Source organism: Populus alba, chromosome 6 (assembly GCF_005239225.2).
Source record: "Populus alba chromosome 6, ASM523922v2, whole genome shotgun sequence".
In the NCBI taxonomy this organism is placed as follows: Eukaryota; Viridiplantae; Streptophyta; class Magnoliopsida; order Malpighiales; family Salicaceae; genus Populus; species Populus alba.
In genome coordinates, this window is record NC_133289.1 from 17,291,218 (window position 1) to 17,308,382 (window position 17,165).

At 32.4% G+C, this 17,165-nt stretch overlaps 3 protein-coding genes across 3 annotated transcripts; 2 read left to right on the forward strand and 1 right to left on the reverse strand.

Moving 5' to 3' along the window:
• The first annotated feature begins 327 nt into the window (after positions 1 to 327).
• Positions 328 to 3,390, forward strand: LOC118043744 (uncharacterized). Its single transcript, XM_035051809.1, has one exon. The coding sequence runs from the start codon at positions 328 to 330 to the stop codon at positions 3,388 to 3,390; it is 3,063 nt and encodes a 1,020-aa protein (XP_034907700.1).
• A 4,938-nt stretch (positions 3,391 to 8,328) lies between these two features.
• Positions 8,329 to 9,577, forward strand: LOC118043795 (probable CCR4-associated factor 1 homolog 6). The gene is made up of 2 exons (XM_035051868.2): positions 8,329 to 8,512; positions 8,682 to 9,577. The coding sequence occupies exon 2, from the start codon at positions 8,707 to 8,709 to the stop codon at positions 9,514 to 9,516; it is 810 nt and encodes a 269-aa protein (XP_034907759.1). The 5' UTR covers positions 8,329 to 8,512; positions 8,682 to 8,706; the 3' UTR covers positions 9,517 to 9,577.
• A 2,758-nt stretch (positions 9,578 to 12,335) lies between these two features.
• Positions 12,336 to 16,233, reverse strand: LOC118043794 (uncharacterized). Its single transcript, XM_035051867.2, has 8 exons — positions 15,986 to 16,233; positions 15,782 to 15,870; positions 15,374 to 15,437; positions 14,178 to 14,255; positions 13,835 to 13,911; positions 13,653 to 13,719; positions 13,456 to 13,563; positions 12,336 to 12,686 (listed from the first exon to the last, which is right to left on the reverse strand). Exons 1-8 carry the CDS (start codon positions 16,055 to 16,057, stop codon positions 12,657 to 12,659), a joined length of 585 nt encoding a protein of 194 aa, XP_034907758.1. The 5' UTR covers positions 16,058 to 16,233; the 3' UTR covers positions 12,336 to 12,656.
• Positions 16,234 to 17,165: the final 932 nt, after the last annotated feature.

Here is a 17,165-nt window from a genome sequence, read left to right on the forward strand (position 1 = left end):
GGCTCTGCATCCCAGTGCTTTCTTTAAGGCTGTTTTTCTGGAAGAAGATAAAAATATTTGCAAGCCATTTTGTAAAGTCAACCATTGCTACTGGCTACAACCGGTTGCTTTATCTTTTGACTTCTTCAATAAACATATCCTTGATCCTGCGAGTGCCCCATTACCATATTCTGCAGTTTAAGATCAAGTGAAACTGAGGTTATTTGTGATTTTCGTATCTTTTTTCCTGGGATTTTGTTATTTACTTTTGTATGATTTCTAGATCGGTCATGGTTGCTATTTAATTTATCTGCAACTTGATTTCTGCTGTATTTTCTTTTCTTTTTGATGAAGATCCAGAATTTGCTTTTGTTTCTTTTGGCCCTGTTAGAGTTTTTCATGATCGCTAGCTTCGCAGTTCCTGATGAAGACGTGTACCGTACATTGAGTGATCCTTCGGTTACTTTCACTTACAGCAGATTATCTGAAGCTGAAAAGCAGTGCCGCTCTCTCCTGTCGTCAGCTTCTGAACTGAAAACTGATGAAGATACAAAGTTTAGACTTATGGGAGGGCTCTCTTTCAGCAACGGAGACTGGGAGCAGAAAACTGGTGGGGTGCCATTGATGCCATTTTTTGACAGTGGCTTGCCAACCAGCACTACTTCTCTCCCCGCTGCCTTGAATTTGGTGTCTTTTGAGGTCAAGGATGTTAGCCCGATCCAGCATTTTCAAAACACGGTTAGTGTTGGAGGATATTTGGTGATCGGCATGTCCAGAGAGAGCTCGTTTGTTCATGGTTTCAACCCAGAGCCAAATTTCATTAGACCTGGTACATCTGCCCTTACATTTGCCTTTGAGGGGCTTTATACCGAGAAGGAACAGAATGGAGGGGAACGCAACTTGTGTTTGCTGGGAAAGTCAACAGTCACTAGCGGCATCGGGATTTATGTTCCTTCAGATTTCGCGAATCGCTTTGGTCTAGAAACTGATCAAATCTCACTTGTCCTTCGCTATCCTATGACCTTCAGTCTGCGAAATAGAGAAATCCATGGAGAAATGCAAAGCTTAAATGAAAAGGCGAGTCCTAAGTACTTTGATACAGTCTACATATCCTCTCAGTTGGGCCATCAATCGATGTATCAATTTAGCTCAACGGTGCAGGCGTCAACAACTTGTGAGCCATATCCATATTTTCATGATGAGGTGATGGAAGATGGAGTCCAAAAGTTTACTTGGTCAGAGTTCTGTACAGTTCTCGATCAGGTTTCGTGGGAAGCTCTCAGTGTTTTTCCAGATTATAAACTTAGTGGAAGCTATTTAGAGGACAGAAAATTGACATCCGTCTTATTTGGGAAGGACATTGGGGACGTGAATTTGAGTTACAAACACATTAAGCTTATATTGCAACATGTCCAATGCAGTCAAGCAACTTCAAATGACAGTCATGGTGCAGAAGTTTCAGCGGTGCTGAGAGTAATTCCTGCAGAAATGGATCCAAATTTAGTACGAACACTGACCGGTCTTTCAGGCTTGGTTTTCAATGCTGAGGGGAGCTGGAATCCTTCAAGCGGGAAACTTTGTATGATTGGTTGTCGTACTGGAGGTGATTCAGAACTCAAAAGATGCACTTTACGGATATCACTCTATTTTCCTCGAGCATTGTCGATCAAGCAGAGGAGTTTAGTGTTCGGAAGCATATCTAACATAAGAAATGGAGTAAGCTCAAACTATCATCTTCTTTTTGATTTAGTGATGCAACCTTCATATTTGAGGAACCCATTCTATTCGTATAGTACCCGTTACTTGTCATACAATTACTCAAAGCTTAGTCTGGCTAGTTCCTTTAAAAAGCGAGCTCAGCGTTTCACTACCCTCAGCCATTCTCTGTCGAGGTATCCAGCTCTAAAAGGAGCAGAATCACGAGCTCAGCTTGATTCGCTCTCCGATGAGCTCCTCGTTGATGGCTGTATTGCCCCTGATCAGCTACCTGATGGTCTTGGTACACGTATCTCCATTCGTATGGAGGTACTTTCGCTGGGTCCACTAATTGGACACTTCCACGATGATGGTTCAAAGGAGGTTGCATTCAATACAACAGCTAATGTCACCTTCACCAACAGACAGCTTCTGAATGTCTCAACACATCTTGTTTTCAGAGAATTGAAAGAAGAAACTCGGGAATTTACCATGATATCTTACAGGAATATGTCACAGGTGTTCTTGGAAGGTATATATGATCCAGTTATTGGTGAGATGCATCTTATTGGCTGCAGAAAGGTTGCAGTCGGAGGCACTGGTGTAGAACGGGGCCTAGATTGTTTGATTGAAGTTGAAATTCAGTACCCCTCTGGAAACATGGAACATACCAAAATCACCATCACCAGCCAAAGGGGTCGAGATGATCCCCTATATTTTGGCCCTGTTAGCTTGCTGACTAACAAGACTCCTTGTCAGGACCGCTCACTCTATCGAATGGGTCAAAATGACCCCTTATATTTTGGCCCTGTCAGCTTGCCTCGTTATCAAAACCGTACATTGACTGTGGCCTATCGAAGAACATTTGAAGGGATTCTTCGAATTCTGTTGCTTAGTGGGGTAATTGCAATGACATGGATCCAACTCCATTATATGAAGAAACAAACAAATGTTATTCCTTATGTATCTCTTGTCATGCTTGCTCTTCAGGTTCTTGGTTATAGCCTTCCAGTGCTCAGTGGTGCTGAAATTCTCTTCATATCTTCTTCTTATGATCTTGATTGGTACGAGCTGTTGCCAAAAGTCCTCGACTATGCTGGAAGATTTCTTGTTTTGGTTTCTTTGCTGCTCACTTCAAGGATTTTCCTGACGGTGTACAAATATCAGAACAAACCACTTTGTACTTCCCAGATGAAACATCTTTGGGTTCCTCACAATAAACTGGTCCTTCTAAGTACTTCGGCTGTACACACAGGTGTTCTTATATGGCTATCTGTATATGGGCATCGAGACATGCTGTTTACTCCTGAAAATGGTGGCTATAAAACAGGATCTATTCATGTGCATCAAATTTGGATGAGAATCCTAAAAGATTTTGCAGGAGATGTTCAAGATTTCTTTCTACTTCCTCAGATTATCAGCAACTTCTTGTTGCAGACAAATGTTAAATCACTGCACAAAGCACACTACATCGGGCTCACCTTGATTAGGCTTGTTCTGCATCTTTACGACCATATCAGCAATCCTTTTCTGGACTCCAAATTCCAAGATCCAGAATTTGTGAGCCCGGAGAGTACTTCTGAGTTTAGAAAGTCTGCAGTTGTAATAATAATGGTTGTGCTAGCAGTAATAGTCCACATCCAGCAGAATTGGAAGAAGCTAAGCCAGTTATTAGAATTAAGAAAGTTGTCCGATAAGTTTGACGAAGAAATCTGAGATATAATTGCTCCAGAATTGTAATCTTGTTGATTATCATGTTTCCTACTCAACAGGCATGTTTATGATTATGCAGAACTACATGAGTCATGGATGTAAAATTCCTTTGAGGCATGTCCTTTGAAATTACAGCAACAACAAAAACAGAGCAGTGCTGCACTGTTTACTACCTCAAATAACATAACATTAGGGATGACATTCTTCATTCTACAAAGTTATCTTTGCGTAGTTTTATGTGTCAGTATTTTTTTTTTTTTTTTTGTCTTGTATACTCTCACATGTGCAAAGGATCAAGGAATTTTTTATATTATATTAAAGATTAATTTTATAAAATATAATTTTCAATTGTAATTAAAAAAATAAAAATAAAAATAAACAAAATAAAATAAAATAGATCTAAATGTTGAAAAGGTACATAAAATTACATTTTAGTCCCTGAATTCTTAGTTTATACTATAGTTGGTCCCTGATGTTTATGAACTTAATGTTCTTTTTTGTTAGTTTCTCATCCCTAAATGTTGAGAGAGAACAAAGAAAGTCGTCAAAAAAAAAGAGAAGAGAAAAAGAGGTCGATCGAGCACATTCTAGTATAACTCTTTCACAAATGGGACGCCTCTTATACTATGATGTTTGAAAGGTCTTGACACCTCTTACGTGATGGGATGGCTCATTAATGAGCGCACCTCTAGTTTGGCATTGCAATCATTTCTTTTCTTTTTTCTTTCTTTGTCTCTTTCTCTTCATCAAATCTAGTGCTAGCCCCTTCAAGAATCCAAATCGGCCCCTACAATTTATTTATCCTTTCTTTTTGGTCCTTGTCCTTTTAATTACTATTTTTTAATTTTCAATAATCTATAAAATTATAAATATTTTTCAGTTTCACCCAAATCATCTTTAATCTATAAATAATCGGTCAACTCCCTACCATTTTTTAATCTTTCAAATACGATCTTTATTCCTTTGATTGTTATTTGTTTTGTTTGAGATTATTTTTTAGATTTTTTTACAATTTCATTCTCATTGGGTTTTTTTAATCAAGTTTGATCTCCATTCTTTTTATTGCTAACTTTTTTGCATTGGTAAGTTTTTTATATTGATAATGTTTTTCACAATTTCATTCTTTAAAAATTGATTGGAAATGAAACTTCTTGATTGAATTCAGATCCAATATTTTATGGATGACAAGTTTTAGAGATTAGATTAGGTTTAGAAGAGTTACCCTAATTTGCTTAATTATTGTTTTTTTTTAAGCTCATGTTTTCTTATTTGTTTATAGTTTTGCTTTGTTATTTTTTTATGGTTTACCCTCAATGGAGTTAGTCTCGGGTTCATGATTAGGGTCACCAATTTCAAAGGTTAACAAGGGTTGATTTTTGTTGTCCTTTTGTTCTTTTTTAAAGTAATATATTTCAATTTCATCCTTCAATATTTGATTTATTATTGATTGGTCTTCGTAATTTTTTCTCTTTTATTTTTATTGGGTTATCCAGATCATGTGTTCATGATCATAGGGTTAATGACTTAACCAATGTTGACTCATATGTTTTTCTGTTGCTTTTTTAATTAAATTTCTTTTTTCGTTTTCTTCCTTCTACATTAGGTTATTCAATAATTAAATATCATGATTTTATTCAATTTGCTTTTAAACGGAGTTAACTTGGTATCATAACTGGGTTGGAAATTTTGAATCTTGACTCGGTTAAGCTCGGATCGAGTTTTTTCAACCTATTTTTTAATTATGTTTTTTTCTTAATTTTCCTCTTTTAACATTTTATATGCTAAAGATTGAACTTCAGTTTATTTTTTTTATATGAGGTTATCATGTTCTCATTCGATTTACTAGGAATTGGTCTTCAAATTTTTTTCCTGTTTTTCTTTGTATGAGATTATCTTAATCTTATATCCATGGTTGTGAAATTTTTGAGATAACCTTGTTTAGCTCGGGTATTTTTTTGTTTTAATTTCTTTTTTTTAATTTTGCTTTTCAATGTTTGGTTGTTTAATAATCTAAATGGACTTAGATAAGGTTCTTCTTACCTTTTTTTCATTATTATTTTTTTGACAATTTATTTTTTGTTGTGTTTTTTATTCATATAATTTAAATTATTAATTGAACCAATGACTCAAGTTTTAATTTTTTTTCTTAGCTTTTTTTTTTTACGTTGAAAAGTTTTTTGGTTAGCTCACAATAGAGTGCTCGCCAGAAATGTATTTAAAATAATTATTCAATTATGCAATAGTTTTCTAGAGCATTAGAACTTTTTATGGTATAATGACTTTATGATCAACTATATATTACTTTAATAAACATAATTTTTTTAAATTTTGATCATTATATTTACTAAGAATAGGATATCTATTTTATTTTTTATATGATTTTTTCTAAATATACTATTATTATATTTATTTATATAAAAATGATTGGTTCATGTTTTTTTTAACTTCATTTCATGATTATAATGATTTTTTTATTTTAAAAACAACGCTTCTAATAAAAAAAAAAACATCTTTTCATAAAAAAAAATATGAATAAAAAAATGAAGTTTTTGATTAATTGTTTTTCTTGTTAATTCAAATCATTAGAATATTTAGGAATATTTGTTTTAACTGCTGCCTTTAGTTTTATTTGATAAATCATATTGTTCATAAAAAAGAAAATTAACTTTCCCCTAAGAAAAGGACCTTTCTTGTATTATTGGGAGTCGAACTCAAGAGTTTCCCCCTTGCTTAACGGGTGGTCTATGAAAACTTGTTCTCTTTTTGGTTTATTATACAATGGATATAAAACTCGAAGCTTTTTGCTTTCACTGCGGTCAACACTAATCATTGAGCATTGCCTTCTTTAATTTTTATTTTAATCCTTGAACTTTGCGTTTTTGTCAATTCCATCCTTTCATGTGATGTTTTATGGAGTTTAATGTGTTGATATTTTCTTCTTCTTTCATATTATTGACAATACAAGGAGTTTAGTGAAATCTCAGTATTGAATTGGATGCCAATTTATGAGAATTAAAATTATAGTATTAAAAATAATTAAAAGAACAAAGACTTATTAGGGCTTTTCTTTTTTGCATTAAAAACATCATTTTCATTTTAATAGTCTTCATTTAGTTATTTTTGGTCCCATTAGTTTTAGAATTTTTTGCTTAGATCCTACACTTTATTTTTTTTACATTTTAGTCTCTAAGTTTTAAGAGATAAAAGATAAAATTACTAGAAAATTAAAAAGATAGAAAATTGTTGGTTGACTCTATTCTAGCAATAAAAAGAGCCGGCCTTGGTGGTAAAAGGTTCCTTTAGAGTAGAATAGTGTTATTAAGATATTTTTAAACTTTCATATCACTGGAAAAAATAGATTATAGTTAAAAATAATTTTTTATTCAATTTAAGTTTGCATTTTGTATACTAATTTTGGTGTATTTTAAGATTGAAAATGAGTTTATTAAATTTTTTAGGAGTTTATTAAATATTCCTATATAAAAATAAATTTTTAAATTAAAAAACTAGGAATTAATTTTTCAGCCACTTATGTCTCTCTCTCTCTTTCTCTGATATTTTGAATATAAACTAATAGACAACACCATGGTTATCATACTTGCGAGATATCTTTTATGATTTTACGAGTCAAAAATAGATATACCGTGTAAAATCGGATAGAAAACTTAAAAATCAGCAAACTTGGTCAAACTCGGTAAACTCGAATAAAGTTTACCAAATTTAACAAAATTAAGAAAAACTATTGACTTCTGATTCTTTCATCCTTGTCTTTTCTAAAACAACTATTCCAAATTAATTAAGTCATCCAATAATTTATTTGAAAAGTAATAAAATATATAATTAAATTATGAGTTTACCTTTCTGTCTAATGGGACGGAATTTGGGAAATGTAGATAGCTTGCGTGCTTTAGTTTTCAATAAGGGAGAAGAGAAAGTTAAATCAAATTGATTTTTATTAAAAGAAAGTGTGGGGAGGGGGGCGGGGTTGGAGAAGAAGGAGGTGCTAAAGAGTGCAGCTTTTGTGAGATTGAGGATTCAATAGTAATGAGCAAAAGCCATGAAAATGACACTGAGTTTTAGTCCCGACAAAAAGAACACCATTTCTTAAAGGCAATTGAATTAAAGACTTCATTCTTTGGCATATTGAAAGATAGAAATATTGAGAAAGAGAAAGCAAAAGCAGATTTAAAAAAAAAAAAAAAACCAGTTTTGGTTATTTTTTTGATAAAAACCGAACCGAAAATTATCATCCCTATTAGTAACATATGTTCTGATTTAGAGCTCGTTTGGTATTGTAATAGCATTTATTTTTTAAATTTTTTAAAATTTATTTTTGATACCAGCATATGAAAACGATAAATAAAAAATCATTTAAAAATAAAAAATAAAAATAAAATTACTTAAAAAAACACTTTTAAAATACAAAAACAAAAATGTTATTAATGATAAAAAAAATATTCATAATTTTTTTTTAAAAGAAAATAATTAACATCATGTCACTTATATTTTCTTAATAATTAAATGATTTGGATATTTAAAAATCAAACAATCTCATTATGATATTTACGAGGCATCGGTTTCTCAATCATTATTATAATGATTATGAAATGATTTGGGAGACATTTTCTCTCTTTCAAATTTAATTATTGCTACATATCTGCTTTTAATTTATTTTTTTATGATAAAGTTATAAAACTTTTCAATTTAGAAATAATAAAGTCATCCTACTTGTGATGAATATTACTAAAAAAAAATTATTTAAATTATTTCTTATATGAAAATATAACGTTTATCCCATGGTTAAAAAAATGTAGAAATAGCTTAATCCGAATATTTGTTTTTTCTTTAAAAAAAATAAAAGAAAAGAAAAGAAAGAAAGAAAGAAAAATCCTGCCTATATATATACACAGACGAGTAACTACTCTCGCAGTCTCAAGTCTCTTTCCATGTCTCTCTGATCCATATCGCAGCGCTTGGAGCATGCTGCCACCCAGCATGTAAGCAGCCAAGCAAAGGGAAGAGCCTTCAGCATTAAAAATAATAATAAAAAAAAATAGAACCTTATAACTCATTGACAAAACCCTCTGTTTTCCCTCTCCAAGAACATCGTCTTTCATCTCTCGAGGTAACATCTCTTTCTTCAAGTTTAGGGTTCTTAACTTTTGGGTTTCGTTTCTTTGTTTCATTATTTATTGAAATGGGTTTTGTTGTATTTAATTTCTTTTTTGTTAATAATGGGTTCTTTTTCTTGTTTCATATATTGAATCGGGTTCTTGTTTCCTTTTTCTTTTCAGGGTTTGTTTGGCCTTGAACTCTAAAATGTCGGTTGTACATAACAAAGATTTGGTAGTTATCAGGGAAGTATGGAATTATAATCTTGAAAAAGAATTCAAATTGATCCTCAATATTGTTGATGACTTCCCATACATTGCAATGGACACTGAGTTTCCTGGCATTGTTTTACGCCCGGTGGGGGGTGTCCAGAGTGGCTCTGATTACAACTATCGAACCCTAAAGGCAAATGTTGATCTTTTGAAGTTAATTCAACTGGGCCTTGCATTATCCGATGAAAAAGGGAACTTGCCAACCTGTGGAACTGATAAGTATTGTGTTTGGCAATTCAATTTTTGTGATTTTAACCCCAATGAAGATGTCTATGCTAATGATTCTATCGAGCTTTTATCCCAAAGTGGCATTGATTTTGTGAAGAATGCAGAAGTAGGTGCTGATGCTACGAGGTTTACTGAGTTGTTAATGACGTCCGGGATTGTTTTGAATGATGATGTTCATTGGGTTACATTTCATAGTGGGTATGATTTTGGGTACTTGCTTAAGATGCTTACTGGCAAGAAACTGCCTGATACACAAGCAGATTTTTTTAAGCTGATCAAGATTTATTTCCCTGTGCTTTATGATATTAAGCATTTGATGAAGTTTTGTAATGGACTTCACGGTGGGTTGAACAAGCTGGCTGAGCAGTTGGGTGTGAAGAGGATTGGTGTTTCTCACCAAGCAGGTTCTGATAGTTTGCTTACTAGTAGCGCTTTCATGAAATTGAAGGAGATTTTCTTTAGTGGCTCCCCTGAGAGATATGCTGGTGTTTTGTATGGTCTTGGTGTTGAGAATTGACAGGCTTAATACTTGTTACCAAAAGAAAAATATGAAATAAAATCATTTTTGTTAATCTGCACATATGTTCTTGATTTTCTTTGTTTTGCATGTTTCCTTTTCTGCTCATTTATCGTTCAGTGATGGTTTTACCACTCCATATCAGTCTTTGTAGTGATGAGATGATAGGTTCTGTAACTTTGAGGGGCTCATGTTTGGAGGAGGATATTTTGGTGCTCTAAGTGTCCCATTCTCTGGGACTGGGATTCTTGCATGGAGTCTCTCCCAACCGCATTTCCATATCTCCTGGGAGTTTTTCAGTATAATGTGGCATTTTAACTCTGATAACAAATGAAGCAGTCAGACCTTTCAATTCTGGACACATTCTAGTTGCTTGATTCTGCTCCAAGTAAGTTCTGATGTTGCGTCCTGTTATTCTTGAACCTTTATCAATCTGATCTTGCTATTTATTGAAGACATTCTTGCATCAATTGTGGCTTACCATCAATTATGGAAAATTTATGCTGACACTAGACATATGATATGATGTGCTGAGGAGGGAGTATTAGGTAGCGACAGGCCTGGTCAAATTGTTCTGAATTGTTGATTGGTCATGTCTAGTTGGTATTTCGCTGACTTTGCTGACTTTCCTAGTGTGATTCTGTAATGGTCTAGCAAGAATTGGGTACTTTTTTTTCTGCCATGGAGGTGAGGACGGTAGTTCTTGATCTAAAGAAGAAGAAGTCCAGGCAATGAGGGTAACAAAATAAACTAAAACGGAAAGGTAAAATCCACAGCGCCAATTATTCTAGCTCTAGACCTGGTGGCAGTGTAGATTGTAATAGTTAAGTTACGATTTTCCCCCTCGTAACATAAAAAAAAATTGGCCTAACGGGGGGTAATAGGGTCTTTTACAGTTTTTTAAACAAGAAAAGACAATTATTCTTGAAGCCAAAAAAATATAAAGCTGGCGCACAGAAGCTTTACCTTTTGATCCAGAGTTATTTTTGTCATTTTCTATGGTTTTTTTTGTTATTATATGGTGAGCTAAAGGGCAGATTTGTACTTTAATATATAATAAATATTATTTAAAAATTAGTATATTATTTTCAATTTGATACTCATTTTTTTTTGTTTTTAAATTATTTTTATTTTCAATTTCACTATTCAATTTAAAATTTGTAATTGATATTTTGCTTCTTTTTTTTTTAATTGTTATTTCTTGTTTTGAATTCTTTTATATAATTAATTTTTTTAATTTTATCTTTTAATATTTAATTTATTAGGGATTAAATTTTATGGTTTTTTATGTATAATACTTCAAGTCTAATAAACCGAGTTACGAGTTTGAAAAGTTAATATGAGTTAATATTTTTTTTTATTTTATCATCCAACATTATTTTAAACATTATTTTAAAAAAATAGATTTGTAGTTTTCTCAATCTCTTTTCTATTAGGTTATTCTGATATCATAATCTGGTATAGAAATTAATCCAAGTTGGCTCGTCTTTTATTATCAAATTATATGTTTATCATCATAACTCGAGTTGACTTGAATTAAAGTTGTTTCCTTTGTTTTACTAAATTTTATTATTTTGAAAATATTTTTTTTTAAGTTATCATGATTATTTAAAAAAAAAATAGTTTGTTTATCATCACTGTTTTTTTAATTATTTAATGAAAAAAATTAACTTATTAAACTCAATCAAGATTAAGATTATAATAGAATAATTATCTTTTAAAAAATAAAACATAGATGCACTTCGGAGTCATGTCTACTCTAAATCTAAAAGGAAAGCGAATGCTTCTTCTCATAACTGTTATTTCACAAACGATAAACTATTTACCTAAATCAAATCCACAAAGCAAATGTAAAAGCTAACATGTTTGATGGCTGACGGAACATCATTTGGTGCCGTCTGCACTCCCGGATGTGGCAGCCGGTCCAATACTTTCTATCCACTCCATGAGTCCTATTCGGAGGAAAAGTAGAAAATTAATCCTCTGTCACTAAGCATTCCATGTAAACAAGAACAAAATTACTAACAGAACAAGTAGATTTTTGTTCGTAAATATATATAAAAAAATTTACCAATATACTTTATCTAATGAATTTATTTTGAAAAACAAAACCGTGTAAATCTATATTGGAAAGGCCTGCCTGTGACAGTTCTAGAGGTATGGATACTAATTTAATTTAACCCTGTAGATACAAACCTAAACCAACCCAAATATAATCTAAAATATTTATTTGTATTATATAAATACACACGTCAAATATTTATATTTTCTAAAATTCAATAAAATATTTACATATTTCAATGTTAATAAAATACACACATAAATATTATTATGATATTTTATTTTGAAGATACCTATATGATATTCCAAACCTGATAATAAATATAAATATTTATATTTTTTATTGAATAAGTAATAAATAAGATAAAAACATGGAGAAATCCAACTCATAAATGGCTATTTTTATATAAATGATCTAAAATAGCTCCCTCATCTCGAATTACCTCCAACATAACATAAAAGAGACCGATATAGAAATCAAGAGAGTTCCATGGAAGGGCAGGTAAAGAGTGTATCCTCTCAAACTCTATGAACCTCCATTGCCATCTTCATTTGAGAGGATGAAAAGATTGCAAAGTTTATAGAAAGTTCAATACAATTTGTACTCGAATTTACAATCAAGTTTGAAGAACACATTCAATTCACCTCAATTATTACTTTTCGAATACTTTTCATTTAAAAATATATTAAAATTATAATTTTATTATTTTTTAAAAAATTACTTTTAATCAAAACAATTTAAAAACACTATAAAAAAATTATTAAAAAAAAAAACAAACGCTTTTAAAATATAAAAAAAAACTGTCTAATGTTTACATCTTATGTGCAGTGAAAAAGGGAGATCGTTTACTTCACATCAACTGAAGTGGCAATAATTGCTTTTACAAGATCATTAAAATTTCCGTGCTTTGAAGAGCATACACAAAAATCAGACAGAAATTGAATAGAGTCACAAGTATAGCTGACAGGATTGCCAGGTGAAAATCCTCGTTTGTTGACAAACCAGCTGAAAAGTTCACTATTCGTCACCATGTTGTTGCAGAAGACTGAAGGTTACAGATGAAATATTCATACAGACATCAACCTAGTCTTGCTTCTCTTCTTAGTACCTGAAATAAAGAAAAGAGAAATGAGAAAAAAGCCGTGGCCAGAATGAGGTGAGAAATATCGCAAGCATGGGTCCACCCTCCACTCAATAGAGCAAATTTTTGAGACCACGAATAAGAAGCTAAACTACACGCCAATCTTACAAACAGTTACAAAAAAATATTGTGCTACGTCACCCAAAGACTTGGCAAGATAACGCAGATAAGTAAAACTGAAACAGTTGAAGCTTCAGGGTCCTTTTCAGAAGACAAGGAAAATATTATCTGGACAAGAATATGTAATAAAATGAGTGGCATTACTAGGTGATCTCTAATCAGATATGATCTAATCATCCAACTCAGCCTGCAAGGCTCATGCAGCTCTCAGATAAACCATAGTGGTCTTCAGAAGGACAAAACAGATGGGCGCAAAGATGTCGGCAACCAAAAAATGCAAGGATGGAGCAACCAGTAAAGGCAATGTCCCTATACAAGTACTTATTTTAAATTTCATTGATTGACAAAAATGGACAGTTCTACTGAACACCTAGTGCATACCCTTGCAGTAGTAATATGCAAATGTTAATCCAGTTTTATAACAGGTTATCTGCAATCTTCAGTCCAATTCAAAAGGAGCAAACCAAAACTTCACATAACATGACAAGGATTCAAGACAGGGGATGAGAAAGAACATTGCAAGAACTGGAATAGAATAGGCAGAATTTAAAGCAAAATCAATCTTTGTTGATCCATTTGCAAAGGTGAATGGGAAAGGAAACAAAGTAATCCTTACCTCTTCAGCAAATTTTATCAAGATGGTCGTCCTAGGTCGTTGCTGGCCCTCCATAGGTACAAAATGAGCTGTTACTACAGCTGGAAAACCTGCACTATCCAAAACACCCTACAAAGGGAAAAGGGAAAAAAAAGCTCATCAGAGATTCCGCCCACCAGAAGGTCAGTTAACTGGTATGAATTAAATTTAGTACTTACCCTTACTATTCCAGCAACAAATGCCCCACAGTTAAATGTCCCCATGTCCTTGGGAATTGAAATGAATCTACAGCACAAAGACAGTTCAGCACCTAGATCATAACTTATAGCCTCAAATCCAGCTACTTGTGACAGCAATTGTCATATCATCGAACAAAAAAGGGCAAGGATATAATTACTACCTGTTGACAAGGAGCTCCTTTTCGCTGATCATGTATTCATCTTCATGTTCAGTGCCTTTCTCAAGGGAGTCAGCTACCTAACATGATAGCAGGAAAGAGACTGGTAAGGGTCCAGCTTTGAATTTTTCATGAACCTATATTTCAACCATATGTATAGAAAAAGGAAATGAAAAGGGTACACAAATAAATGCTTTGAGAAGACAAAAATGGGTAAAACATGCTGAATTGCAGATTAGAAATGGAAATAAAATAATAAAGAAAACACCTTGGTATGACTTTCCATTTTCACATAAAATGGAACTTACGGAGTCATTGAACTTTCAAATACTGCAAATAAACTTACCTTTCCAAATAACACTTTCCACACAGTGCTGTGCACAAAAGACAAAATACCCAGCAATCGTGTTTCCCTTCTGTTGCCCTGCAGCATCAAAAGAAGCATTGATACAGCACTTGTAGAAACCAAATGCAAAGCGACATAAAGTTCAATGAAGCAAACCTATTGGTCTATTTCCAGAGGGAAGCCAAATCATTTTTGTCAAATCATAGATAACACAAGTTTACTCAATAGAATCCTCCTGAGGCAAACTAGCCAGAGCTCTAGACAATTTAAATCACACCCTTGTATAACCACAAACTAGTTGCCACAAGGGTGAGAGAGATAGGAGGGAAATGCAAAATGAGATCCTTAAAGAAATGCAAATAAACTACAGTTAATGACCACACCACACCATTGACTCACTGTATGGACATTGCCTTTATAGCATTTGACTGAATATAAACATCTATGCATAAGCTCAAAGTTTAGCAAGTCACAAATTTCACAGACAAAAACTAAAGGTTGATGATGTTAAGATAGCTAACAAAGCAATTTCTGGATTGATGTCATGATCTAGCTATAACATGTTAAGAGTTATTTCGTAAGTAAATCCATTCAGCATAAAATAAGGTATCAATTCCGTGGACAGCATGAAATTCTAAGTATCCATTCAGCAAAATGTAGAGCCATTAAAGACATCAAATGTGGAGTGGAAGATCAAATAACATATAGCTACTCTAATTTCAGCAATCTAAGCATATGCTTTCATGAACTGAAAACGAGAATGGACTGTGACTCCTCTCCCAGCAATTCGAGCACAGGAACATTGATTAAGTAATTCGTTATTCACAACTAACCCACAAACTGCAATTCATATCACATGCTACTCACACCGAATTCAAAAACCCAATCATATACAATCATGGCCAAGAACTCTGATCAGAGATACAGATGTATAATGCCTAAATTCCTGCTGCCTCTGAAAGAAAAATAAAAAACAGCCAGATAACATAATCACTGTATTGGGGGTGGGGTGATGATATTGCCCCTGCAGCTTACTGCCAAAGAAATAAGTAAAAAGTTTCTAACCGAACTTGTCTACTTCTCATGTGTGTGATTGTTTCAGAGAACGTGGATAAGAAATTGCATCGATATAGGCATGACCAACAAATTTTAACTGTGACAGGAGTTCCAAGGAGAACCCTTAGCAATATGAATACCTTGTCCCTATGACAAAGAAGTTCCAGAACTCGAGCCCCCACCGCATATCCTGCATCCTCTAGCCTGCTCCATTTCTCACAAAGATTATTATAACAAGTGACAACACCCCGAATACTTGATATCAAAAATAAATTATAAATAGAAGGCCACGTACAACAGTTACGAAATTAAATTACAGGTGTCTAGAGTAAACACTTCTAATTACACTAGTTTCAACCATTCCTTCTTCTTTTTTTCACTTCAAAAATCACACTAAAAATTATTAATTTATATACTAATATGAGATTAAAATAACTGATTTTTTTCATCAAAATAATCAATTACGCATGCTTAACTATATAAAATCGAGCAATTTGCGATCATAGTAGAATTGAAGTAAGAAAATATTGCAAAAACAAGATGTTCACCTTCGCTCTAATTCAGCAATGTTATCAACCTGTGTTTGATTATACTGGACAAGTTCCGAAAACAAAAATGCAAACGCACTCAAACTCACCTGCAAAAAACAAAATCCCTAACAATCAATTGAATGCTCAAGACTTCGAAACAAATGAAAACCACACCAATGGCTTGAGTAGGTTAGAGATCGAAAACTCGAACAAGAAGGTTACCTCTTGTTTGCCTTTGCTGAGAGGTTTTTCGAGGACGTTAGAGTATTGCTTGATCTTGCCTACTCCGATCATGTTTTTTTAGGGTTTGATTTTCTTTCTTTCTACGGGAATTGTTTATTTTTTAGTCAGTTTATTATACTATGGTCTGTTTGGACTTTGAAAGGTGAGAAATTACAGGAACATGGAGTGGTAATTGGCTGTGCTCTGTTCTGTGTTGCTGCCGTTCCGGTTGTATTGAGCTTGCGGACCTCGGGTCTTTTATGGGTCTGGGCCTGTTGAGGTATTTGCATGGACCACCGTCAAATTTATTTCTATCCATCCACTGCTATTCACTTTTAATATCCAGAAAAGTAGTTTTTTTAAAAAATAATAAATTTTAAAAAAATAAATTATTTTCTGATGTTTGGTAATATAATAAAAAATAAGTTAAAAAACATTCTTCAGTATATGGTTATGTTTTGAAAAATAAGTTGAAAAATAACTTATTAATGTTTTATTTTTCACAAGTTTATTAAAATAATAAGGAACAAATCTTACAAATTAAAAAGTTGAATGAGAATGAAATTGAAAAAATTATAATTTCATAAAATATCTCAAATAAAAAAAATTATAGAGATCAAATCTAAAAAATAAAAAAAATCAAAGATGAAGAAACTAAAATAATAATAATTAACATTTTATAAATTATTTCAAATAAAATAAGTAACAATCAAAAGAATGAGAACCAAATTTGATAGATAAAAAATTTCAATAAAAAAATGATAAGAAAAAAGCAAATAACAATTATAAAAATGAGGACCAAAGTTAATATAAAAATTAAATTTTAAGAGATGAAATTAAAAAATAAATATTCAAAACAAAATATATATAGCAATCAAAAGTTTGAAGATCAAATTTAATATAATCAGCAAATAATATGACATTTTTAAATTTTTCACAACTTCCGAAAAGTGTTTTCCGCCCAAATTTTCTAGGAAAACACTTTTATGGAAACAAAACAAAATTTTTCTTTGACTGTAAAGTGTTTTTAGTTGGTCAATTTTTTTAATGACAAACAAACATATGAAAGTTTGGAAAGTAGTTTCTCGGAAACCACTTTCCAGAAAACAAACACAGCATAAAGTGTAAACATTGTTTCTTGAAGTGTTTTTACAGTTTTACCCCTCACATCAAACAAATT

Excerpts from the sequence above, each read along its gene's own strand:
- LOC118043744 (XM_035051809.1), top strand. The coding sequence starts at position 328 with ATGAAGATCCAGAATTTGCTTTTGTTTCTTTTGGCCCTGTTAGAGTTT.
- LOC118043795 (XM_035051868.2), top strand. The coding sequence starts at position 8,707 with ATGTCGGTTGTACATAACAAAGATTTGGTAGTTATCAGGGAAGTATGG.
- LOC118043794 (XM_035051867.2), bottom strand. The coding sequence starts at position 16,057 with ATGATCGGAGTAGGCAAGATCAAGCAATACTCTAACGTCCTCGAAAAA. Across the intron at positions 15,871-15,985 it reads TCAGCAAAGGCAAACAAGAG|GTGAGTTTGAGTGCGTTTGC; the intron begins GTAACCTTCTTG and ends TGTTTTTTGCAG. Across the intron at positions 13,912-14,177 it reads GGAAAGTGTTATTTGGAAAG|GTAGCTGACTCCCTTGAGAA; the intron begins GTAAGTTTATTT and ends CTATCATGTTAG.